The sequence below is a fragment of the Dromaius novaehollandiae genome, chromosome 6, assembly GCF_036370855.1.
Source record: "Dromaius novaehollandiae isolate bDroNov1 chromosome 6, bDroNov1.hap1, whole genome shotgun sequence".
Taxonomy (NCBI): domain Eukaryota; kingdom Metazoa; phylum Chordata; class Aves; order Casuariiformes; family Dromaiidae; genus Dromaius; species Dromaius novaehollandiae.
This window is the reverse complement of record NC_088103.1, coordinates 30696437-30724358: the sequence shown is the minus strand read 5'-3', so window position 1 is coordinate 30724358 and position 27922 is coordinate 30696437. Positions and strand designations below refer to the sequence as shown.

Genomic DNA, 27922 nt, shown 5'->3' with positions numbered 1-27922 from the left:
CCTCTTCAGTACACTTTTCTTACAGTGCAGTTACAATACAAACGTCTTCACAGAAGCAGTTCCATCCATTTTCCTACATCTTACTTTTCTCTAAAAACAGTAATGTGTGCTATGGCCCACTGCACTGTGTAATGCTTTAGTGTTCTTATCAGCCAAGGGCCAAAATACCATAATACCATACCCTGTTTATAACCTGAGCTTTCAGCTCTAAAGCATTAACTAGTGACTTCTCATTCTCACTACCACTGATTTAGTGAGGTGTTTAGTGAAACATTTCCAACATCGATTTGGAAAAAAAGGAGGAGCAGTGGAAAGGGGCAAGACTTCTAGCAAAACAGAACACTTGGGGACCTATCAGATTTCCGGTGTACTTTCCTACTGTTTGCAATTACCACCTGTTTTTACCAAACATTAGTACAAATAAAGAAAATGAAATTTAGCAGTTTAAGTTATTTTTAAATTACTTCCCTTAATTATTTCACCTGACGGCTTCTCATCTTGTCTCTAATCAGGATCCATAAAGTGTCTGCATTAAAAGCAAAGATTTAAAACACATACACCGAAAAAAGGAACACAGTCTCAGAACACATTCAATTCAGCAGAGTAAACAAGAAGTTATCTAAGTATTCCTTTAAAGTACGTAAGAATAAAGGAGCAAAAGGGAAACAAGCACAAAGAGACTAAAATGTGTATTCAGAGAAAGAAGTTATGATTTTTTTCCAGTCTATAACATTTTTAAAGATGAAGAAATAGAAATCTTAGAGTTTACTGTCTTGACACACAGGAATATAAGTTGTTGTTTCTTTACTACCACCGCAAGAATTTCAGGCTAACTTGCAGCTATTTAAGTTGCAGCTATGTAAGTTACAAGCAGACTTATCAAAAATGTGGTAAATAACTTCTACTCTGAAATCTAACATTTGCAGCTTCCATTTCATTTAAAGAAGTAAGCAGTAACTACAAAAAAACTGTAATGAATTCACACCATTTATTCACCAATACACCAAAAGTTACCAACTGCAGAAGTTTAGATGACAAACATTTGAAGTAAAAACGAGTTAAAACACCAGCCTGAAAATCAACACTAGAACTAACACTGTACTATTAACTTAAGTGATCCAGCACTGATTACCTCTTTCACCACACACCTGTTTTCCACTCTAACAAGTAGGGGGAGCCATCTATCCATCACCTGATAGAAAATATGCAAACGAGACACAGCTGTGAGACAGACACGGCACAGGAGAGCAACCTGCTAGATGGACTGAGGAGAAAAAGAAAACATGGGAAGAACAGGTCGAAGAGGGCCCCCGGGCGTATCTTCTGCGAGGAGGGGTGCGGACAGGGACGCCACGTATCTCTCGATGTAAGAGGGGCCAATTCACTTTCGCCGCCCCGCACACTGCTCCCTCACGGCCTCCCTCCAGCCTCCACAGCTTCGCCCGGCCCCGGCAACGGCGTCACTCAGCGCCCCCGGGGCCCGACTGCGCAGCGGAGCCTGAGAGTCCGGGGCTACCCGATACAAAACCTCCCACCGCGAAAAAGCGAAGCCTCCACTTTCCACCCTCCCAGTGCGGAGGCGAAAGCGAGCTGTACAACCACCGCGCCGCACCGCTGCCCTTCGCGCCAATAACCACTGCGCATGCGCTCCAACCACTCCTCCCACCCCCCCCCGCAATCTGCTCAGCACGCATGCGCCCCGAGACTTGCCCCTCCCCGCGCTCCGCGGCCCGCCGCGCACGCGCAGAGGCACCGCCGCGTTTTATTGGCCAGCAGGTCGCCGCACGCTCACGAGCGGCTCCCCCTCCGTGCCGAACGGCGGCAGCGGCGCAGGCGCTCTCCGAGCTCCCGGGCCCGGCTCCAGGGGAGCAGGCGCACTTGCCCCCTCCCGGCGGCTGGGCCGGTTGCCGGGCATGCGCAGTGCGCACCCTTTCGGGAACGTTCTGTGTCGTCTGTCTCGCACCAACCTTCCTCCGCAGGGGAAATCCTGTCAGGGTACGGGCCGCCGCAGCCCCGCTCCTCCCTGCCCCGCCTCGCCGGCGCCCGGGCCCTTCCCTGCCGCCGACCGCTGCCGCAGCCCGGGCCCCCTCCGACAGTCGACTGCCCGGCCTCCTGCGGTCGGGCCGCCGCCTCCCCCCCGCCCCCGTCTCTTTCTCTTTCTCCCCCTCCCCCGAGCTCAGCCCGCTCCGAGAGTGCCCCGAGCCGGCCTCGGAGGCGGCCCTGCGGGGCGCCCGCGTTAGCGCGGACATGCGGCTTTGAGGAGGGAGTCTCGCGCCAACCTCGAGCGTCTTCTCTGGAGCGGCGGACATGGCCCCCCCGCGGGGAGGGGGAGGCCCCCTCGCCCTTCCCCTCCCTGCCCTGGGCCCACCGCGAGTGGCAGGTGCTCACGGTGCCCAGGATCTTGCGGGGTCGGAGCCGGCTAGGTTAGAGCGGGGCAGGTAATCGGCCTTCTCTGGCTGAGGTGCCGGCCTCGCCTCTTGCAGCTGCCCGGAGCTTCTTCACGTTGAGACGCGAGCCCTAGCCGTGGGAGCGCAAGGGCACAACAGACTGCTCCGAGCCGCGGGAGAGGGACGGAAGGGTCTGCCAGGAGGAGCTCCATCCCCGCAGTGCAGCACTGCTGCTAGAGTTAGAGAAACCTGCTGCCTCTCCTCTCCGTTTCTTTTGGTCTCCTGGAGAGGAGAGGTGAGTTGTTGTCTTTCCCTCTTGTCTTACTGTAGCAGTGCAGAAAATAGGCTAGCTTGCAAGCTGCAGAACTTGTTCAGGATGGCTTCAGGCCCCCGCTGGCTGCTTGGTTAGTTTTACCTTGAGAATCAGCCCTGTGAGAAGGCCCATTTGATGGAGAAAGAGATTAGCACCTTAACTGCGCGGTTCTCTCTCCTTTGCTGCAGTGCCCACTTTCACCGCTGCCTCCTGCTCTGCCTGCTCCTGCTTTCAGCATGGTAAAGAAGAATACTATCCCCGATGGGTAAGTATCCCCCACACTAAGCGAGAGGCAGGAGTGGGCACAGTCCTGCCTACAGAGAAGGGGCGCAGACCGCCCCAGGCGCTTTCTTGCCACAAGCATCTTCTCCACCACCTACAGCCAGGTAAGGTAGGTATCTTCTCCAAGACAGGAACAACCCTGCCCATCACCCCCCAGGTGAGTATAATACTCCAGCCTATCTGTGAACACTTGTCCTTCATCAGCCAAATGCAGTCCCTTCTTCCTAACCTTCTTACCCCCAAGTGCATACTTACCTGGGGAAATGGGAGTGTAGTCCATCCTACTGACTACTCAGATGTTTGCTACCAAGAGTGGGGGAAGAGCAGATAAGATGGGAGCATGTGGTTGCATGCATGTGGTCAAAGAACATTTTCATGGAATCAGGTTCAGAAACATCCTTTTTTTTTTTTAACGAGAGAACAACAAAAATGTTTTATCAGTAAAAACACATAAACCTCAAATGCAGTATTCTACTGGCCTTCTAATGACTTGAGCAGGAGTGTGCATATGAGGACCTGAGAACGGTCTCATATAGAATAGATGCGTTTTTATTCTCCACCTCTGTTAAAAAAAAAAAACTCAAAGACTAAAAATTTAACCCATGTGGTACTGCTGACATCAATACATCCTTTTTGGTTAGGAGGGTGTTCTGAGATGTAAAGGCACGTTGTTATGGGGCTGTAGCTTTTTAGGTGGGCATTAGCCTTGTTTCAGGTGAAGTGTTACTTTATTAAGAACATTCTTCAAAGGAGCAATAAAATACAAAAACATGATTCCCTGTAAAATATGCTGGTCTGAAAGCAGTCAGTAGAAACAAAAGATGGACAAACTTCTAAAAATCACTTCAAGAAACTTTATATTTTATATCATAACTGACAAACGCAGAGATTAAAATTAAAGTACTATTTAAGAAAAAAAGCTAAGAGTTTCTTTCTCTTTTTATAGTGTATATGAAACTTCATATACAATTGGACATTGAAATCGGACAAGAAAAAAGTTTGAACTAAAATAGCTTTGACTTGCAAAAAGTAAAGCAGGAAGGCTGAAAGAATAACTGTCCTGCTTGCTTTCTCCACACTCTGAAATTGTCACTGATATATTGGGAATGCATCGGATACTCATTTTTCTCTTCTTTTTGCATTTACCTGAAGCAACTCTGACAACATTTAGGCTACTGGCATTTTTCCCTAAGTATGAAAGAAGCAGTGGACTGTAGTATTGGTCTCTGTAATTAGAAACTAATACTTTAGTATCTTTCAAGGAGAGAAACACCTACTAGGGAGTAGTTGGTTATAAAGCTAATGCAATCATCTGGCAAAGCCCATGATACTGAAATGTTTTCAGCTTTTCCAGATACTCTTTTTGACACAATTAGCAAATCAGGGTGGACATCCACAGTATGAGAGTTTTGGCCTTAAAGGAATTCAAGGAATCCTAAGTGTCATTTTCAGGTAGCAGTATATTGATGTCATCCGTGAGCCAGCGCAGTACTTTACTGTAAGTCTAGTAGACCAGGAAAAAATAGCGGTAAACCTTGGAAGAAAAATGAAAGTAGTTTGATTTTAACCTAGTTGATGCTGCACATTCAGTTTAGTGGCCCCAGAAATAGTTGTTGGCAGAAGTGAGATTGTGTTACACTGTGGCATAGGGGCAAGTCTGAAGCATGTTGTACTATAGACATTTAGCCTCAATCATATCTTAGTATTGCAGTAACAGTAAACATAGCACTAACTGCTTTGTTTTTAATGATAGTGTAAGAGAAATACTCTGGAAGATAAGTGAAAGAAAGTCTACATAAGACGTTTTTAAGAATATCTTCCTGATATTGCCTGAAATCTCTTTGCAGTCCTGAACAATTTTAATTTAAATTCATGTGATTATTCTGGTATGCAATTGCTTGTGTTTAAAGAAAAAAAAAACAAGCAAAATAAAATAAAAAACAAACAACTTTAAGGATTCTGTTTTCATATCAGAATTTAATAGCTAAGAGATTTGAAAAGTCTGTTATTTAAAGCAATACAATAAATTTGATGTTTCAGTTATGTTATAAGTAGCTTAGGATAGTGCAGCTAAACAAGAAATGGTGAAATTTAGGTTTTGTTCATCTGTAGAGACTGCACTATTTTAATTATAAGATTCTAACTAAAAACTAAAAACCAAGCATTAGAATAGACACCGTTAATGTTACTTATTCCTCTTCCCATGTGGGAATAATTTATAAATCCACATGCCTTACATTGGTATGGCCATATTTGTCCTAGGCATTGTTTCTTAAAACAAGCAAAAGCCTTTACTAAACTTTTTGTAAACAAACCAAACTGTACTTCAGTCTGTGTCTGCTGTACAGAATGTGGTCAGGTACACAAACTTCTTATATTTTTTCCTCTCTTCCTTCATGATAGTCTTTGTTTTACTAATATAATTAGCAGTTTTCAAACAAAAGCATAGTATATTACTGAATTGACATTCTCTCTTCAATATCAAATTCAAAATATCAATATCAAATTCAAAAACATCGTTGTTACACCTTAAATGTGTGTTATTTTGATACAAAGTGAACAAATAAAGTATCCTGTTGAAGAGCGTAAACATCTTTTATTTTTGAGGTCTTTTTTAAGCTGAATGGCCAAATAATTTGCTATTATACTTGGTTGTAATATAAAGATTATATAAAAATGGCTAATTATTATTTGAGTTGAACAAATAAAACTATATTGGTTAATTAGAGGTTTCATAAGTGGAAAAAAACAATTGAGAAGTCTTTGTGATAAACCAATGCATTACAGAGTATGCATTACAATGCAGTACTTAAGGATCTACCTCTTACTATAGAATAATTTTTTTTTTCTGGTTGCTGTTTGAAATAGTATTTTTAAGTATATCAAATATGGATTTGATTTTTTTTTTAAAGGTTGGACAGCTAATTACTGTCTCCTTTTACAATACTGTGTCTGCAGCATAATTAAAAGTTGACTTTAGGAAAGGGTTGTGCTACAGTACTGAGCAACCTTGCCAGTATTAGAGCTCTGACTGTACTCAGTATCTAAAGTAATGTTAATTGCCAGTATTGCCCCTGTATCTGCAGTGCAAGTCTCACACCTTGTTCTTTCTGGCACGGTCTTGATTCTGTGCCCCTATCGCTGTGCCCTCATCCCATTCTGGGTATGGAGCTATTTGCAGTCTTTGCTCGAGCAATGGGAGCAGGAGGTGGAGTTGGAGTAAGGCTTTTCCATATCCCATCATAGCAGAAAGCATTTCTTCCTTTTCCCAGTAAAGTCCTGGAGAAGAGCTAAACTGTACAGTGTCCATTAGAGTCTCAATCCTAGAAGGTAGTGCTGGAGAAGTAAGTCATAAGGGGAAACATAGGTAGAAGAGAGTCATTGATGTGACATCTTCCACTGAGGTTCACACTGTGGACTGAAGTTTTAGTTCTCCACAATGTCTGAAATGGTATTGTCCCTCAATGTATATTGTGGTGTTTTACAGGTAGACCAGCCAGTAGAGGGAGATGAAGTTATCTAACAAACTAACAGTTTCACAAAATACTGTCGTGTTTTCACAGAATTATACATGTTTGTGCATCAGCATCCAAAATTCTACTGTGGATATAATTTCATAAAATCCGATTCTGTTCTGAAAAGCGACTGCCAAAACAACACCTTGGATGTTTTATTTAAATGGTTAAAAAAAAAAAAAAGTGTGACATCTTTATTATAAGGAGAAAATTGAATTATTTCTACTTTTGCGTTGTAAACAGGCATGTTTAACTGCATTGCTCCTGTACAGACTTAAAAGCACAAGCAGTTCCACTTAGATTGTAACATTAAAGACTATGGCATAACTGACTGCGTAATTTGGCCTACAAAATGCAGGTTCAAGGATGAATGAGAGGGGAGGGTGACAGGTGAGAATTTATTTGTAAAGTAGAAGTGCTTCATACCATCAGGCATAGAATACTTACACTTCAAAAATGTGGGGTAGGGGAGAAATTTGTATACCTGAGTAATGACGACATCATTGCTATACAACTCTAAGGCCCAGATCCTGTGTTACAATACACACAGCAAATACAAAGCTCTGCAATTACATATTCTGTGGTGATAAAATAAGGAAGCTTTTCTCCCACACTTTACATCTGCACTGACTGTCTTTTTTACAGGCTATGACTTATCTGCATCCCCCTTACAGGGGTTGAAGAAAAACAAAGTGAGAAATCTCTGTAGTAACAGATGACTAACAGCTATATTGTCTCCCTTCTGGTTATGGCCTGTTCAGTATGTGTTCTGTCTTGGATGTGCGTCATGGTCTGTGTAGGGGTATTTTTTCTTCAGCAGAGTAGTATTGGTTCTAGAGTCTATAGAGGTACAGAAGCCACTTGGAAAATAAGGCTGTATGTATATCGTGCAAGTACAAGTAGCCAAAAAAAGGAGAAGAGGTTGAAAGTTGTATTTGATAAATGATCTTGCCACAGCTGAATCCATTTCAGGCTTAAGTTTCTCTATAGTTATATTATCATTTTGAGTGATTTGGAATTCACTTCCCAAGGTAAGTTCTAAACTGATAATCCATACCATACTACTCCATAATCATAGATGTTTATAAGAGACTGCAAAATTTCAGAAACCTCTGAATTCTTAATCATAGCTTCAAATACTGCTCTCTGAACTTACTTTTCCACCCATTGTAGCTTTTCAGGAATGTATACCTTTAATACTAACATTGATTTTTAGCTATTAGGTGAAAATCATTCTGAATTAATGCCTTTAGTTCAGTACTAGTTCCTCTTTTTCTGTAATGCTGGAATATATGGTTGCTAGACTGATTGTTATGTACTAGGAAATGTAAGATGAGAGAGCTTTTATACTTGAGGTAATTTTTTGCCTCTTAAAAATACCATAATTACATTATAGAGGTATTGCAATATAGAGTTTTTATTCTTTTTTTTTCCCCCAGAAAGTGTTTTAGCATTTAGGGTAGAGGCAGCGCTGCTGTCTTCCATTTTGGCCAATGTACTTGAATTTTGTTTTGGTTGGATGTGAAACTAGCTGGTGTCTATGTGATCATTCAGTCTTAAGTGCTTCTGTCTAATACACTAATGTAGACATCAATTTCCTAGGGTATCTAAAGTAGGTTTATGTTTCAGAAAGACCAACAATGAATTTTGACAGTTTTGCCATAAAGAACTTGTAATGTATCTGTTAATCATTTGCTATGCTGTGTATTTTAACCTAATTCTGTCACTGAGACCTACGTAACAAGCAAAAGACATGAAGCTTTAAAGTTGTTTCAAACTCAGTGGTTCCATCATATTTTACCTATAGGTTGTTTGTTAGCCTTCTTGGCCAGTTTACTGTGTAAAAGAGTTGGTAGTGTCTTTGCTTGAAACAGATACTATTTTTGGCAAAAAAATCACAGAAGAAAATAAAGTATGCATCTATTTAAATGATTGAGTATACATTATATACAGTTGAATGCTTTGTCTGCTTCGGTTAAACCTTTTACTGGAGCCAAGTGAGGAACATACAGTTTTGGCCTGAATTCTGTCATATTTTAGTTTAACGTTCCTGTTAAGGGAATACAATAGCTGTAATTTCCAGTATAATTTTCTAAATTTTAGAACTGATTCATAGTAAGATCTACTTTAACAACTGCAAATTGAGTTCATATCAACTGAATAAAATTATCTTTAATGAATTTCATAAATTGCATTGAATAATTACAGATATTAGTAGTATTTACAACCTACGATGTGTTTTCTAGTTCATTACATGTCATTATCACATTTTTTTATTAACAATAAGCCAGATTTATCCAAAATATGTAATTCTAATTTTTTTTTGTTTGAATAACTGTCTTGATGTTTGACATACCTTTGAGCTTAACTACAGAAGCTGCAGGATTAATAATAAATTTTATTCACTAATGCTATTGGAATTTGCCATAAGCTTGTATTTATCATGGGCTTTTCTATAAGAAATTTCTTTTGTTATCCCACCTGACTTTAAAAGTGTTTTTCTGAGTTTGTTGTTGTTTGTTTTTTATCCTTTGTCCTCAAACAGAAGTTGTTTTACTGGTCACTGCTGTTAAAAAGCATATTGCTGTTAGATTCTTGGGTTAGCATAGATCACCTATGTCTTGTAAACTTTTAATAGGATACATGAAACTAGTTCAATTTCTTTAAGAAAGCAGTTCTGTTACTGCATATCTCTGAAATTTTTAGATGAAAAAAAGGCAAAGAATAAAATATGATTTCTTTTCATTTCAATTACAATGGGTAAACAAGAGTAACATTTTCCTGTAAACCAGACTTAAAACCACTTACCGAGTAGCTGACTAGAGTCTGTAATAACAATAATGTTATCTTAAAAAAAAAAAAACCATTTAAGAATCACAGAAATTGGGCGGCGGGGGGGGGGTGTAATTTTAATACTTCTCATTCCAGAAGTGGTCCTTTTGTTTAGAACAGCAGGTAAAATTCTGCCTGTGTTTTCATGGTAGTTGGGGAGTGATGAAGACAAAACATGATAGGAAAGTGGGAATTGGGAACATCAAAGAAAGAAATAGTTGGTTAATTTGTATGACTTGTTAACTTTCAGGTCTTGGTCTAAATGTAGTCCCATGAATTGTTTACCCATTTGAAAACTTAGAGAAATAAAGCTATAATTGAAAATATATCATGTGTGCGCGCAGTATGTCACCTGTCATTTAAGCGCTATTCTTTCTTTTCTAGTACTTTTCTGTTAGAATAATAATTCTGGGTTTGTGGTTTTGAATAGTCTAGAGTCCAGAAAAATTCTAATTACCAACTTGGTACCCCATAAAAGTCTGTTATAGCTATTTTGATGCAAACTAAAAGAAGAGTTTGCCTTGAAATTTTTTTACACACTCTTTGAGAATCTGACAGAAACTTGGCTTGTTTGCCTGTTCTGTGTCAAGACCAAACAGTATTACAGATTTTAGGCTATAGTTGGCTTTAATGTATTCTGCCCTAGACCGTCTGCAGTTCAACAGCGATTGCTGTGTTGCGTTTTATACAGTAGTTCTCAAATTTCAGTTTCTACAGATCTGTCTGTCTTTTTCTGACCACTGTTTAGATTGGGAAGCTGTAGTGATTCTCTGAATCTGTGTGATTCCATCTTAGACTCTTATCACAACATCCTTCTAGGGTGAATACTACCAGGTCTGTGGCCAGAGCTACCACCTCTGTGGTGCAAATGTCTAGACTTATTGCTAGACAGAGAAATAAATCTTGTGTCTGTGTATTTCTCAATAAAGTATCACTGTCTCTTTCAGGAAACTTCTGCTCTTTTCAGCTACTTCATGTTCAGCCAGTCCTTTTCATTTCAACCCCCCTCTGTCATCTTTTTAATCATTCATGATGATGGTGACAAGTCTTCATGCATGTGACAGCATCTTGGACTTCTGTCATTCTTCTTTCCACTTAAGTTCAGACAGAACACAAATCCTGTGTCACAGTTCCTTCTTAATACTTGTTAAAATGCTTATTTATGTCTTTGCACCTGTAACTGCTGTTTCTCTGGCCTCCTGCAGCTCATCTTTCTTTGCTCTTCTCTGCCTTTATCCAGATTTCTGTAAGGATTTTGCTTGATTTAGTCCGTCACCTTTACTTCCTCAACCATATTCCTTTGTTGACCTCAGAACAAATTTGAATTTATTTCCTTAGCCAGTCTTTGCTTAATTTGAACCTGCTGTTTTTCTTTGAAATTATTTTTTAGTTCTGCATCAGTATGCAGAAATTTCATTTTAAAGATAGGATTTTAAAGATAACGTGCAAGGCATACCTTTTATATTTCCTGATAAAGTGCCTTCTGCTCATTTTCTACCATGGAACTGTCAGGTGCATTTAAAGTTTTTGCTGTTTTCTTGTTGCAAGATGCAAATTTCCTTCGAGGATTTGTTAAATCCCTTAATCTGAAAGAAAGGTCAGAATTTTTGCAGTCTGTTACATTGCTAATTTTCCAAGTAAGCTTTTAAGCAGTTTTTATTATTTGCTCCTAATTGCTTGGTGTTTATGATAATCATAATAAACTTACAGTCATATAATTTTCCGAGAGAAAGGTTAAAGAAGACCTGAATTTCTAACTTATGGCATCTTTTAAATTGACTTCCTATATAAGGAAGTTCTTAAGTTGGTCTTTTGTAGTTGGGACTTTTGACTTCTACCTAAAACTGTGCATGTGAACAATAGACTCTGGCTCGTTGTCAAATTATACTTGTGTAAAGCATTTTATACCTGTTACTGGTACAGCTAACACCAAAAACTAATTGAACTAGCTTGAAGAAGGAATACTGTGTTCTTGATTGTTTTATTTACATGGCAGCATTTGCTGCACTAGTTTCTATATCCTGCACAGATCCCATTTTCCAATTTTATTTGGAATTTTTAAGAGCAAAGGCAGGAAGAAAATTTCCTTGTTTTAAATAAGGGAATATAATTTTCACAGTTACTAAAATTGGCAAGAGGCTGGAGTCAGTGTTAAACCTTAATTTGTCTTTACTTTTAACAGTTTGGATTGAGTGTACGTTAAATATGCTTCATAGCATTTAATACCATTTTAAGATTAAGTGAATGAAATAATTAAACTATGCGCAGGGCTGGTTTCAGACTTTCATAGCTTTTGTTTCTTTTTTTTCATTGAGCAGTTCTTGTGACCGGGATATTTCATTAAGTTGCAGGCTTTGTTAGCTTCAGTAATACTTTTCTGTACATTTACACTGTTTGTGATATTAACTGATTCACATAGAATTTTTTTATCTTAAGCTCGGGTAAATCGAACAGTCTCATATGGTACCTGCTTTCTTGTCTTAAAACTAGTGGACGACTGCCAGCCTCCAAAGTTTACGTGCTTGAAAATTCGCTTTGAAAAACTTTTCAAATTAGAACACTTTTCTTCTATAATACGCAATTTTTTGAGCAACGTTTTTCAAACTGTGGTGATTGAGAATGTGCTCAATTTTATCTGGTTTTATCTGACTTCTCTTGTTCCCTCTCTGCAATTATAAGGCATAAAGTTCATGCAGTATTTATAATGTAGTAAAAGCTTTTCCTGCAAGCACCTCTCTGTGATGCCATCTCTAGGTTGCCCTTTTACCTTCTCACCTTACCTCTGTCTTTTGCATGACAGCTGAGTTTGCAGCAGCCTTCCTAATTATGAGACATTATTATTTCTTCATTTTTTTCATTTGTTATTCACTAAACTGAGCATCTGTTTATCTACATTGTTAGCCTGAATCTGTTCTTTAGCTTATGATGAAAATGAAAAACATACGTTGGTGCTAAAGATGTTGATGCAGCAAATGGTGTGGTTTGTTAGTATCGCTTATGCTTCCTTTCACCATGCTATAAGCATTTGCTTTGTTACTTCCAAGAATCTGTGAATGTTAATGTTAAAATTTCTATATTATCACAAGTATAATTATCGATATTTCATTGAGAGTTTTGCCAGCCAACATCTAGTTTTTATTCTGGTCGCAGATGGGAATTGTGAACAAAGCAAAATATTCAGTGAATTCTTTGTTTTAGTATTCTATATTAAAATATTTAATATTCTATATTAAAATAGAGAATTCAGTTTATTTCATAAATGAGGCTGTTCTATGGAAATCAGAAAGGAATCCATAGAAGTTATTGGATATTCCTGTCAAAGGGGGTATTCATTTAAACATTAGTTCAGACAATTGTAAGTGAACAGGCACCAGAATTAAAGAATCTTATGAAAATGTTTTGTATTCTAATAGTTGAGGTACTCCTGAAAACACAGAAGGGCCATATAGCTTTTAGATCACGCAGTTGCATCTTCTGAGGTCGTAGAAATAATTTGTCCTCACATGAGGAGAAGTAGTAGAAGTCCTAAATTTAATAAGTTTCCTGTTTGATGCATTAGAAGGTAAAGTTGATAAACTATTCATTGACTTGGTTTCCTCTTCAGATAAGGCTTTCAATGTTTTTTAGTTTAAAACTCTCTGGGATCTTTGAAATATGATATATCAAGATTTTCTTTAGTACAGTGTAGAATTAGTGAATATCAGTTCTTTGTCTTTTTGGAATTACTAGTATTTTGAGTGTTGCAACACAAATCTCTGTTTTACTGAGGTGATTTTTCCTTAATTTTGGTTCAGTGGAATAGTCTTTTTTTTTCAAAGTGCCAAGAGTAAGTGCAGTCAACAATGAGAGGCATATTGCAAAATAAACACACTTGCAAAATCTAGAAGCTGCGTATTTTTTAATGAAAGTAAACTTAGCATTTTATTGTCAGTTGAAATGATTAATGTGAGGCTATGACAAGCTTTTTAAGGGTTTTTAACTCAGCCAAATTGAAAATTTTCAATCAACTGTAAAAAAAATTTTTTTACCCATTGAGCCTTATCTTTCTGTTTGCTTTATATTGGTGCTGCATTTTTGTAAATGCTGCTTTACAGTTTTGAGTGGAGGAATTTTTTGGAAGTTGATGCAGAAGGAAGGAAAAAACTGTTTTCAAATGTCCTAAAGATACCTTGAAAACCAGTTCATGAAAGACTTGCAGATTTGGGGGATATAATTCTAGAGTATGATAACAGTAATCATACAGATTATCTGAAGGAAATACTTTCTTTATGATAGTGTGCTATGGAGAATAAAGATTCATTTTATTATGGCTCCTTCTTTTAGACTTACAAACAAGAATGTCTTTATGTAAGTTATGGAATGTGCTAAGTAAGCTTCTTCCCTGATCAGTTTTTTATTTCCCTGTAGCAGTACTCCACTGATGTTCTTCCAGAATCTTTCAGAGAACTCTCTCCCTGTTTCTTTTATCCCAAAAGAGTGCTATTCTATTACTTTTATTCAAATATATATCATAACAAATTTTTTTATAGTGGTTTTTAAAAGATCTTACATAGTTGCTTGGTGAAACAAGCAGGCAGGCTACTAATGGGGTTAGATTTTTCAAAAGATTTTATTCATGTACACCTATCTAATTGGTCAGTTTTTCAGACTGTGGTGTAGATCAGTTATGATTGCTTGCTTTAGGTGCCGAAGGGGTTTAGGAACTACTGGATCCTGCTGTTTGGAAATCTGAATTGTAATATGTTATACCATTAACTGCATGGTCCATCGTAGAAAAAAAAAACTTTTATTTTTGTGCTTGGAAATACTTCAAATAACCATGTATTCAAGCTATGTGAAATACGACAGCAGGCTTTTGCCTGATGTTTGTAAGATATTTTACATAGTTTGAAGTAATAATTATTATAATTTTAAAGGAACAGTGTATCTGTGTGCTTTGTTTTTTAGCAAGGTTTTATTCCTAATAGGAAGGATCTTTATTTTAGAAGTTTTACATGGAGCTATGGGTGTCTTCTTTTGAATTACACAGTTTGAAAACATTTGAAAATAAATATTTGTTTCATTACAGATGGCGAAGCTTGACACCAGTTGGACAGCCTATACCAGGAACTAGATTTATTGCATTCAAAGTACCTTTAAAAGGGGTATGTATAAAAAATACCTGTGGATAGGCTCTACTAAATACAGTGCAAAAATAATGAAGAGTAACACTAATACTCATGCAAGCTTCAGGAAAGTTTTATGAAAAAATAATGTATTTTCTTTAAAAAATCAGATTAGCCCTTCTAGTCACCTACAATGACTTCTATGTATACTGTTCTATAAATCTGTCTCCCTTTCTTGTAAAGTTTATAAGTGGTATTAGTATTTTTATTTATCATTTACAAATCATAAAATTTCCATCTCTACCAGTACCATGCATTTAATCACTTTTAAATGACCTAGATTCAACATCTTATTTAACATCTTTTAATACCTGATATAAGAAAAGCCTAATTATTACTATGGACGGGATTATGATATGAATAGCAATCTATGCAGTATAAACCAAAACATAATTTTACAGAAATCAAACACTCATTAAAGGATACCAGCCACCACATACTTTTAAAATTATAAATTCAGATTACCAACTTCATAAGCAAAAAGCTTTGATGATCTGAACAAATGCGGTATATTTAAAACAACTCCTCATAGATTTCTTTTAATAATATGTTGATACCTTAATTAATTTCTTACCAACATGTTAATCTATTAAATACAGTGAGCCAGATCTCTGAATTCATTGTGGCAGTTCAAAAAGTTGAGGCTGTCTTTTTTAGGCTCTTCAGTTTCTTGGTAGATTGAGGTATAGCATTGCAAATTTGCCCTTCTCAATAAATTAATTCTTACAGCTCCTTGCTTCAGATGCATAGGAAAGAAAAGTCTCTAAACTCTTTTAAAGTGCAATAGCTATATATAGCCTTAACAGTTAAGAGTAAATATTCTCTCTAAACTGTTGTCTACAGATTGCACTCTAGTATGCATATACAAAATCTTGATTCTTCTGATATATTAATGCCCCTATTATGTGTACTACGTTTTCAGTCACCATTCAGTTCACTCTTAGCAGCAGTGGTTGAACTGGAATGCTTGCAGGGTTCACTTCCTTCAGCTCCTTTTACAGCTCTAGTATGGTTGACTTTCTTTGACACCAAGTATCTCATACTCGATAGTGGTCACGTTCTCCCTTGTACTGATGGATAGTGCAATAGCATGTGTCTTTCTGCTAAAGAGTATGTACCAGTGGATAGATCTACCTGTGAATATAAGATTCAGTAGATTTAGAATTAGATTCTTTGCTGTTGGAGTTTTTGAGAGATGATTCTTCACATCATCAGCTCTTGTAATTCCTTCAGTATTTCAAGACTCAAGGATTATCATCTGTACAGGAGTTGTGCTGCAAGTAAATATTTTAAAATCATGGGTTTACTTGCAAGGATTTCTGTCATTCCATTCAAATTCTCATTGTAATGTTGACAATAACATTGTGGTACGGCCAAGACTGAGCAAGTTCTTTTCCATGCTCTTAAAAGGAGTTTAGAATTGAGACAGACTTACCATATTTCCAAAGCCAAATTAAACATGTAACGTACTGAATACTCTAGTGAGACATCTCAGCAGGAATTTCTCAGAAAGATCTCAAGCAGTCTTTCAAAACATAATATTTCACAATACATTAAACTCTGTTTACTGAGTTAGACAATATGTTTAGAGATGTCTTACTTTTATACACAATATTATACCTCAGTGTTAATTGTGACTTTACATAGTACATAGCTTTTATCGTCAAAGAAAAAATTATTTTAAGTTTTATCCCAGACTTTGTAGACTCACAGTTGTCACCTCAAAGTTGCTAAGTTCAGTTTCAAATTTCATTAAAAATTACTCCTGGATAGTTGAGAGATACCTGACTCGTGTTCATTTTGTTTGGACTTAGACAACTTCCACTGGTTTTTCAGCAGTGCACCAATATCTGAAATAGATAGGACTAAATACTTACGTAGGCTTTCTACCCCATTATTCTTTTTATCTCAAGCTTCCCAATCACATACTAGCTTTGGTAGGACTGTCCTGCTATTTATTCTTTAATTTGGATTCCTGTCTGTTTACAGGCACGAGATAAGTGCTTGTTAGCATCTTAGATTAGAATCCATACAGACATTCAGAAGAAGAAATCATTAGTTACCCTATAGCATCTGTAGTTCTAAAAGATATATGGTCTGTGACTGCCTTCCTTTTCATTAGTTATGAGTCCAATCTACTTGAATTTCTTATTGACAAGAGACCTGAGAGGTGAAAGGAGCTGAGAGATGCTGCTGCATCTGTTTTGGCATCTGTCTCAGTTGGTTGTGGCTGAGCCTGTGTCAAAAGGCTCTCACAGGGGACAGTGCACTGTTCAGAGAAAATCCAGTCTTGCATATATGAGGCATTTTCATACCTGGAGTGAAATCTGTATGGAGAACACATTTCAGAAAAACCACAGCTACAATAGGATAAGTAAACATTTCTCCCACTATTTCTTTCAAACAAAATTAATTAATTATTACATACCAACACACAGCTTTCTTAGCAACTGTGTTTTAGTCTTATTTAATAGTTCTGAGTACTAAATGATATACAAACACATTCTGCCAAGAGATGAAGCAGGCATAAAAATGTCTCCACTTTTGTGGGGAGAAAGTTAAACCTTTTAGAAGGAACAAATTCTTGCATCACAACTTCAAATGTTTATATGAAGTGGTGATTTTACATTATTGTGCAAGACAAAGTAAGTTTGGGGGAAAGGGGACTGTGCTGTTTTGCTTTTTGCTGTTACTTAGTTACTTAAAAATCAATGTATCTGTGCCTCATTTTGCAGGGTCTTTTGTCTATCAAATTAGTGTGTATTTTAATAAATTTTATTAAAGTGTGCAAGTGGAACTTGCCTTTTCATCTGAATAGGAATACACAACAAATTCATGGTTTCTTATTTGGTTCCATTTAATTTTTTATCCATATGATACATGGATATGGTTCTGATACTGTAAACATTCCCTTTTGAATACTCATTTTTCCTTATCATGATGAAAGCAGACGAATCTTAAAATGTGTTGTTATTAGAACGTTAAAAGAAAGTCTTTTCCATTTTTATTGTAGGCAATTAACCAGAGGCTTACTCCAACTCAGAAATTCACACCAAAAGACCTGATTGCTGCAATGAAAGCCCTAAATGTGGAGCTTGGATTAGTTATTGATTTAACATACACCACACGATACTATGAAGTTAAGGTAATACAAGAATAATAGCAAAATAAAACTCTTACTGCCGTTTTTGTTTTAAAGTATTTACACATTTGCTCACCTTGAACTGGAATAAACAAGTGAGCCATCTAGGATTATTTTGTGTCTCTAGCAGAAACAAAATTTGTATCACAGAGGAAAGAACAGTTAGTTGAATCTATGGCTTATTTGCATTACAGTAGCTCAGAATAATGTATTAAGATTAGGGTGCCAGGCACTGCAGAAAAGAGGCAGAAGACTGCAGCCTGTGCCCTGAAGATATTCTTGTTTATGCTAAGGTCTTTTTTAAAATGGTTTCTTTATTACTCTCCAATGGAATCCATTCACAAGAGTGTACATTTTTTAATTACTTTCTTCATTTAAAATTGGTTACCAATATGGTCCAAACAATTCTGATTTCCTTTTTAATGCATTGAGAAGGAGAATATATAGGAATGTTGTAGCTGAATGTTAATCTTTGGATGTACTTGGACTATAAGAACTAAGGGGGGGACGTGTGAGTGTAGGATTGTGGGTGGGAGGGGTGAATATTGCTAATAACTGAAATTTTCAGTTTCTGCTCAGGATTTGAACTACTGTTTTATTTCAGTATTATTTTAAATACTGTTTAAGGTTTTTCATTGATGCAAGACTTCAATAATTTAAAAATTTTTTTTCTTCTTGTTGCTAGGATTTACCTAAAAGTGTGCAGTATAAGAAACTTTATACTGTTGGACTTGAAGTCCCTGATAATGCTACTATCCTACAGTTCAAAAAATGGGTCAGAAAATTCCTATGGGAAAATGCAGGAAATGGTAATTATCAGCATCTTATGCTGTAAGAGACCAACATTTTATTTCAGCGGTAACTGTATGATTTATTAATTGTAACCGATACTAACTTTAAGACATCAGAGATCTCAAACTTTCCGTAACAGGATCCAATTTATTATCATAAGAAGATATATTATGTGAACTACCAGTTCTCTTTGCATTTTAAGCATGTCTTTTTCAAATATGATGAGTTACTTGAATGCCCTTCCTAACAGTATTATACCTATATCTGTGCTATGTGTCAGAGCACCTGCAAATGAGAAAACTATCCTTTGATTAGCTAGTAATTTTTAAATGCACTCCTGAGCCACAGACATATATTGCTTGATATGTAATTTCAAGGCTTTTCGTACTACTTTACGTTGTTGTAGTTAGGCTTTTTTTAAATGATAATTGCTTAATTGTGCTGGAGAAGGCTCCCCTGTTGAATACTTGTTGAATGCCCCCATCTGAACTCCACCCTCTAAGTACCTATTACACAAAGTTTAAATCAGTTGTCCACATCTGTCGGACTTGGAATACTTGATAAGAAATAAAGCTTTCACCTGTCTGAACCGAGCAGCTCAGGTGTCCCATCACTTCCATGTCATAGCTGTCTTCCCTTTATGGATGTTTTAGATAGCATAGGATTTCTCACATGGTACTGGGCACAGATGTGTGGGCAACCTAATGAAGCCTGTTTAGTCAGACATAGCAGTTTTTTGAATTATGGGTCAATTACTGTGCTCATATCATAGCAATTCTTAAAAATAATTTTACAAATACGGCATCAGTGTTTCAGCAGAGTGGATCTGTTGCTGTTTTAGTGTTTATGCATTAGGGCAGTTCTCCCTGAGCTGTTATAAGGCATTTTTCTGTGAAATAATTTTGCATGAATTTTGGTATGGCCTGTTTGCTGCTTTTGCTTTCTCACTTTTTTGGTAGTGATTCTGTGTGGGTAGATGTTAACCATTTGTCTTTCTGATGTTGGAGGACTGTTCTTTCAGGCTTTCTTATGCTACTTGCTCTGGCCCCTCTAGCATAATCTGTCAGAAAGTAGAGATTTTAACTGCCTGAATGCATACAGTTTTTGTTCCAGAACAGAACAGTGTTTTTGTTGTGGATGGTCAGCTCTGAATGGAAGAGCTCTGACTAAATCTCAGGTGTGAGAGCCTAAGTGGGAAGTGCTGAGAAAATGACAAGGTACAAGAAAAAGCTTTTTTCCTTATTCAGGAAGTTAGTTTGCAAGTTCTTCCTTTGCTCTTTCTTTTGTTGTTGTTTTGTTTTGTTTAGGAGGAATTACAAATTACTGCTTGTTTTGATCTAGTAATTTTTAGTGTGACAAAGAATTGTCTTTATTTGAATCTAATTATTTCTGATTCTCAGAATCAAGAGAATAAATTCCTAATTTGCTGTTGAATGAAGACTAGGAGTTCTAGGGAGTAACACTGTTCTGGCAGGGTTTATATAACTTCAGAGGTGGGAGAGTTTTCATTTTTTAATTTTCTCATTGTAAGTTGTCCTCTGTTTTAGACTACCCCTAAAATTTCTCAAGATTCTCTCAAGATTCTCTTGAGAAATTTTGAATAATTTATTTTGTGGTTGAATTCTTAGGACACTGACCTGGAATAAACTAATATGGTCCCATTATAATCCCATTCTGTGGCAGATAGTTATATTGCATCTCATTCAAAAATTTACCAAAGTCCCATTTCAAAGACCTTCTGTCAGTACTTTGTGTCTACCAGAACTTTGTTTCACTGTTGGTTAAAATTCACCTTCTGACATCTAGCCTAAAACTCTCTATCAGTTAATAATATTTATTCTTATGCCAACTTTGCCCTTAAGTGTTTTTCTTCTCCATCCATGATACTATATTCAGAATACTGTATGCATGAACCTGAATTCCTCATCTCTGTAGTTCACCCTAGTAATTAACCAGATTTTTAGTCTAGCTAATGAATTCCTCTAGTAATATATTTCAAACTCCTAGACATTAAGGACATTATGTGTATTTTCTCTTTTTTTTGTGAGGTTTGCAGGAATCTGCAAGGTAATCTCTTCAGTTTTACGTTTGCTAGTTATTAAAATTTACTTTCAAATACATACTTTATTGTATTTTTTTTCCTATTACTGCAGTTGTGGCTGAAGGCAGGTAACTTCTTGTGTCATCACTCTTTCTTTTTCCTGAATTCTGCAGAGTTAATCTCAGTCTTCACGGGTTTGGAAGTAATGAGTTAACTGCTGCTAGAGGTCCAGCATGAAGTGGACAAAGTCTGGATGTGTCTGTTCTTTTACAGGAGTGACAGTATAGTTTTGTAAATAGCAAGCATTATTTATCACTGCTTTACTAGGAAAGTAAAACACTTTTTCTGTTTTGCACTAATTCTATAGTAATTTCACTTTCTGAACTATTGAAGTCTGTGTTCTCCTTTTTGATAGAGAAACTCATTGGCGTTCACTGTACTAATGGAATTAATAGAACTGGCTACCTTATATGTAGGTAAGAGTTATATGAAAACTGAAATCATTGTTCACAAAGATAGTGTGCTTATATTAATTTGTAAACCACTTGAGGCAGTAATTTGATCATATTTTTCTTCAGGTATCTTATTGATGTTGAAGGCTGGGATCCAGAGGCAGCAATCCAAGGTATCTTACACAGTTTGAACTAAGGCAAATGTCTGTGTTGTAATTAACAAAAGAATTCTGTTACAGTATCCTTAGAGCTCTCAGGTGCTGGCTACCATAGAAGATTTCCTCTGACTGTTGATTCTATTCCAGGCAAAGTTTGAGCATTAGCAAGCTGGCACCATAGTAGAAGGATGTTTCAGCTTCTTAAAATCCATTTTTTTGCTTTTACTTTGAATGGTTTTCAGTCATAAGTAGCTTCCCCTACTCCTTTCTTTTTTTTCTTTTCTTTTTTTTTTTTAAGGAAAGAAAAGAGACTTGCTGCAATGATATCAGATTGCTGCAGTATTTAATATTGAAATAGAATTGTTTCAAATTCAGGATCTCATGATGAACAGAAATCTGTCTTCGCACTTTTTGTGGCTCAGTTTAAGCACATTTCATTAGACTCGTATCTTTTTTTCTTTAGCTTTTGGTGATGCTAGAGGTCATCGCATGGATGGTCTTGTGTATCTCACAGATCTCAGAACACAACCAATGAGAAGGTAAAAGGCTTTTAGCTGTATGCCTAAAATTTTCCAGAATGCCCGCTGGTATTTTGAAAAGTTCACTTCCAGTTGTAAGCCAAACTGAACCCCTCTCTTAAACTTTTAATATGCAAATGTGTATATTTTGTAAGATTTCTGATATGAGTAACACCAAGTTAATATACTTCCTTCTGTTCATCTTTTGCATTGATATGGTTGATCTAACTGATTTTACTACTGAGCATTGACGCTACTATATCATACTCTCCCAAGTGCATTCAGTCAGTCAGTATTCCCTTACTATAAGTTGAAAGCAACCACTGCAAAGAATCTCATAATAAGCTCTGTAGTCCACTTGCTGTTGTTAGCATGGTAGAACCATATATTTTAAAAGAAAGTACAAGAGTTATAGAAATAAAAAAGTATGAGATAAACTACCTAGAGTTGAAGATTCTTCTCAACTCCTCTGTTGGTACCAGTTGTATCCCTGATGCATAAGGATTTTGTTTCTCATATTCATACCCTAGTGTACCAAGGAATAGCTAGCCTTTACCTCCTCCTAAGTTATTTGCACCAGTGATAACTCATAGCAGTAAATTGATTTAAAAATAATACCTGACTGATTTGGGTATTTTTAATTTAATTGAATGCCCTTTGGTCTTGTTTTACTGCTATCATTTTTATAGTCTCGACATGGTTAAGTTACTCCAGTTTCAGATTTCTGAATAGGTATGGTGCTTGTCTCACATACTTTAGGGTGTTGTTCTAAGTTTATGAAGTTTAGGTATACTCTTTTCTTCCCCCGACCCCATCCCAAATAAATTTACAAAATTAAAATTTGCTAGGATAATTAGGAGCATCTGTAAATTCAACTTACATGCAAAAAATTCTGTCATTCTCAGCTGAGGAATGTTCTTTTCCCTCATTAATATGTTTAAAATGGAAGCTTACGTGAAATGTTTTTATTCTCCCTAGTAACCTTGGAATGGATGTGTGGGATTCAGAAGAAGAAATTATTCCCCCACCACATGCAATGGAAGGACCTGTAGAACGGTTCCCAAATGAAGACTTTCAAGGGTAATAGGCTGAAACATGTAATTAGAAGCCAACAAAAACACATAGTGGGAAAGATAAAAGTTTCTTACTGTGTGCTATTTTTTTATACTAGCAATTCACTATACTGTTACAGAAGGCTCAGATGATTTTGACTGCATTGGGGATGATGTTTTGAAACACTGAAAGTACTATAAATATTCTAGCTTAAAAGAGTTTTTATGACTATACATTGCCCATGCAAAATATCTTTACAAAATTTGACACAGCAATGAAAAGATAAAGGAATGCCTGCTATTAGAAGTCCATAAGTGATTAGATTTGCTATGGAAAATTTTACAGTCCAAAGGTTCTTTGGCTTTAATTTGCTATACTTCACCCATCCTATATTATTCTAGAGCAGTTTGCAATTTTTTCAAATTACTTCAGAATCACTTTGATTTTGCCTGTTTTTTAACAGGTACTGTGGAATTACAATTAAATGTTTGTCACAGCTTCTACTGTGACACTTTTTGAAAGTTTTGTAATCTTACTGGACAGTTTAGATTCTTTGATAGTTTTGATACCAATATATTTTACTTACTATGTCTTTCAATTCTTATTAATGAAAACAAGCTTTTTTAACTAACTTGTGGCACTTACAAGTATAGATGTTCTATTTAAGATAAAAACTTCTTTACAGGCCTGGGAAAAGATTAAGAATTTATGATGGCCACTCACAGAGTGATTTGCAAGGACAAATACAGTTGAGAGATTTTGATTTCATTAATAAAGGACCTGGACAAAGACGAAGACCATTTCATGACCACCAGTCTCAGGATGATTTACGAGCACCAATGCAGATGAGAAATTGGGACTACAATAGGGGACCGGGACAGAGGCGAAGACCCTTTCCTGATCACCAGTTTTATGATGATTACCAAGAAGACATGCAGCTGAAGGACCTAGATTTCAGTAACAAGGGACCTGGACAACGATTGAGACCTTTTCATGGGCATCAGTTTCATGATGATTTACAGGCAGAGAGACAGTCAAGGGACTTTGAATTTAATAGGGGCCGGGGACAAAGGCAGAGATCTTTTCCTGACCATCCATCTCACAGTGATTTGCAGGAAGATGTGCAATCAAAGGATTTTGATTTTGTTAGCAGGGGCCGTGGCCAAAGGCGAAGACCCTTCCATGACCACCAGTCTCATGATGGATTTCAGAACCAGATGCAGTTAAAAGAGTTAGATTTTGTCAACAAAGGTCCTGGCCAACGACTGAGGCCCTTCCATGACTATCAGTCACATGATGACTTACAGCCACAGATGCAGTTGGGCGATTTTGAATTTGTTAACAGGGGCTGTGGGCAGAGGTTGAGACCTTTCCATGATCACCAGCCTCGCAATGACTTACAAACAGAGATGCAACTAAAGGATTATGATGATAAAGGTCCTGGACCAAGACGCAGACCTTTTCATGACCAACAGTCTTATGATGACTTACAGGAACAGACTCAGTTAAAAGATTTCGATTATGCTAATAAAGGGCATGGACAAAGGCTGAGATCTTTTCAAAATCATCCAGCTCATGATGACTTGCCACATGAATGGTGTTCAGACAGGTAAAGTATCCTTTTGCTGTAAGACCAGAGTTAGAGAATAAAAGTGTAATCCTCAGCACCTCTAAGTTGAATTTCAAATTGAAAATTTGATTTAGAGGTGCTGAGGATTACACTTTTTGAATATATTAATCTGAAATAATTATCCTTTTCAAATCATGTTTGATCAATTAGTTAACTTTTTTATTTTGATTTATGAAAGGGTTTGACCTGTGTTGGAGTGCTGCAGCTCTGAAAGCCAGCATTTCCTATTTAGAAATTAGAAGGTTGAGTTTCTTTAATTTAAGCATATGCATTTCCTTTACCTCTTTAGAGTCACCTTGAAACAAAACTGTTTGTCCCACTTTGTTTATAGAGAAACCTGTATTTAAAAAGCAATCCTCAAGACAGAAGGCGATATAAAATTTTATTTATGCCCTCAGCCAAACTGAGATAAACAGTAATGCTATGAGGAAGTTTGATATTCCCTTATTTATTTCATAAATTAATCATTTGTTAAAAATCCTTTCGTGTTTGAACTGCCTTTTCATATTCTCCAAAATACATATATCACTTACTAGTAAACCTATTGGACTTAGTAGTACAGTTTCTGACATAGATTTTCAAAATATTTTCTGTAATTAAGAAAACAACAATGTATCTCAGATACTTACTGGGCTAGTAAAGTCTGATTTATTTTTAATCATACAGCTGAAAGAGATTATTATATCATTATACTAAGGCTTACTATTTTGAGGTGTTACACTAATACGATTAAGATTTTAGTATTAAAATTTTATTTTAAGTAATTTTTAATTAAAATAAAAATATTTTCATCTCATAATAAATATATTTATATTTGTCAAAAGCTTACAACTATTTATAGTCTTCTTAACATGTGATTTCTTTCATTATTTTCAGAAGTCAATCTTTTTCATCCCATGAAAATGTACCAGAATCTCATTTCTCCTCCTCTCCTTCACTTCACAGAGATTATGCGTCTGATAATGATGACTTTAACAGAAGTTACAGGTAAATATGAGGTTTCATATGTTGGTTTACTCACCTTTACACTGTTGTTCCCCCAGTATTGCAGCTATAAAATATATAAATGAACTGTACAGTGTAAAAATTGGTGTTATATTTTTGCTTAAACACAGCTTAAACCTTTGTATCTGAAAACTGACCAAATAGTTATTATTAACTGTAGTCCATCTATATTAGGTTTGAGTGTCTTTATGATGTTTATGTCATTTTGGCTTGAGAGTCCTTAACTTAGGTCATTGGCATGGCAAACACGGTTCAAGCAAAGTTACTACAAAATGTGAAAAATTCTTGTCAGCAAAGAAAAAAGCAAAGTGCAGGTGCTGTATTTAACTCTTACCAATGCCTACAACTATCTAATTGGAGGGTAAAGAGAAGAGAGTGCCAGACACCTCTTAAACATGCACAGTGATAGGATAAGGGGCAACACGCACAAGTCAGAACATGAGAAATCGTGGTTAGATACATGGAAAAAAATTTTAATGTGACGATGGTCAGACACTGGAACAGGTTGCCCAGAGTGTTTGTGGATTCTCTGTCTTTTCAGGTATTCAGAACTCACCTGAGCATGACCCTGAGCAACCTTATCTAATTGGACCTACTTTGAGCAGGTGGTTAGATAGATACTTCTAGAGATGCTTTCCAACCTAAATTAATCTATGGTTCTGTGAAGGAAAAGATTTTCAAATTATAAAGATTGTTCTGAATTATTTTGTAAAATAAGTTGTGTATAAAACTAAGTAAGGTACTTGTGAGTAAAGAGAATCCAAAACAAAAAGTATATATGCACCTGGCATTTTAAGATCCTGCTGTGTATATTTTGTAGGCATACTGCAGAAGAATCAATTAAAATATTTTGAGATACACTTCCAAAGTATATTGTTGCCTACTGAGACTGTGTAGCAGAGAGCTACTATTAAGTGTTCTTCAGAGGAATGAAAACGGGCTCAGGAGCAGAAATGGTCCCTAGGTAAAGAAACTCTCAGTAAATAGGGAATTTTGATTAGAAACAACAGTTGAAAGAAAACACTTTCTAGTAGAATTACCTAACATAAAGAGTTGTAGCTTTAATCACTAGAAATTAAGAGTAAATATAAATAAGTTTGCAACATCTAGAAGAGAGTATTTATAGAGTGTAAAAGCAAGAATGAGGAACTGAATTTTTGCTCTTTTAAAGTTATACAATTTTAATTTCTAGTGGTGGCCACCAATAATAAATCAACTATTTTTTTCCTAAGGATTTTACTACTACTATTTGTTCTCATTACAGTAATCGACCAAGTTGTCCTGAAGACAATAGGAGAATGCATCCTTCAGATGAATTTAATAGAGGAAAAAACAGATTTGCACCATATTCTTCACGTACAATGCATCCATCTTCATCTGTACACCAGGAAGATAGTTCAATAGACTATGAAAGAAAACCTTTTCAAGGTGAAAGTACAAGAGAGATGGAACAGGGCAAAAGGTTACCAGTTGTAACAGTTGATTACAATTATGGTTTGCCATTAGATTATGGACCTGAAGAGGAAGAGGGGACACATTATGATTTACCTCCAAGAGACCGCTACAACTGGAACTGAATAAAAAGGACAGTGTTTGCTCAGCTTAGACTTACATTTACCCATTTTACTTTGTATGTGGACCAATTTTTTTTTTTAAACAAACTAGAAAAGTGCAAATTTCAATAGCAGAGAACTTGTCTCTATTATAAGATTAGTTTCTCCTGATGTTTGGTTCTTAAATTTATTAGGATATATTTGTTAAGTGTAGTTGGAGACAAGGTCTCAGTACCATGGAATGAAAATAGTCCTTCCTTTTAGTGAAATTGGAAACCTATACCTTAAAGCAAACAACCTTCTGACAGATAGTAATTGTGTCTTTTGTTTTAAATTTCTTTAAAATGTATGTAATTTCAAGATGCAAAACTCATAATAAAATACTGTACCATCAGGTGGACTAGCATTGAGATTATAGAAAAACTACTGTGAAATGAATGAAACAGTTATGTCAGCTTCATCCTTTAACTTGATAATAGCAGTTTGAATTAATGCCAGCAGAAATGAGTGTCTTTGTTGTGAAACCTTTACTACTTGAGAGATATCCTTAAAACAGACGCTTACTTTTAATAATAGAACTTAACGTGAGGTGAAGTTTCGGTTGTTCAGTGGATTGGACGCACAACTGATGGGTAAGATGAACTTGTTCCACCATAGTTAAATGGCTTGTATATATCTTGTTTTCTCTTTTAATTTTTCTCAAAGTCTGTGGGACCTCTGCAACACTGCAGTTTAATTCCAGTTTTTCTGTACCACCTACTGAAGAGGCCTAGGTTCACTGTTTTTCATAGCAGATTTTTTTCCCCTGGATTGCTAAAAACTTGGAAATAACTGGTTTTCAAATACTTTAAATGTCAAACCTGCTTTTCTGTAACTTGAAGATCCCATCCTGATTCTGTTTCTTCCTGATCTCATAGATTATATATGTTTCAGAATAGCCCTGTACAGATGAATTTCACAATTTTCTCAGCAACCCATCGGAATGAGGTAGCTCATATTATCAGCTTATCCATCTCAGCTAGCCAAGATTGCCTGCAGGGTAAGTGCATACACCTCCCTATTCGTCAGTCAGATCTGTCTCCTG

At 36.6% G+C, this 27922-nt stretch overlaps 1 protein-coding gene across 1 annotated transcript; it reads left to right on the top strand.

The window, feature by feature from the left end:
• Positions 1–1642: 1642 nt before the first annotated feature.
• On the top strand, positions 1643–27232 carry LOC112979736 (uncharacterized). Its single transcript, XM_026094144.2, has 13 exons — positions 1643–1995; positions 2484–2682; positions 2889–2965; positions 14398–14473; positions 17508–17639; positions 18322–18445; positions 20885–20945; positions 21048–21094; positions 21543–21618; positions 22576–22677; positions 23336–24259; positions 25157–25267; positions 26550–27232. Exons 1-13 carry the CDS (start codon positions 1643–1645, stop codon positions 26860–26862), a joined length of 2595 nt encoding a protein of 864 aa, XP_025949929.1. The 3' UTR covers positions 26863–27232.
• The last annotated feature ends 690 nt before the right edge of the window (positions 27233–27922 follow it).

Coding starts and splice junctions, on each gene's coding strand:
- LOC112979736 (XM_026094144.2), top strand. CDS start 1,643: ATGCGCTCCAACCACTCCTCCCACCCCCCCCCGCAATCTGCTCAGCAC. Junction 2,683..2,888: donor TGGTCTCCTGGAGAGGAGAG/GTGAGTTGTTGT, acceptor CCTTTGCTGCAG/TGCCCACTTTCACCGCTGCC. Junction 14,474..17,507: donor TCAAAGTACCTTTAAAAGGG/GTATGTATAAAA, acceptor TTTTTATTGTAG/GCAATTAACCAGAGGCTTAC.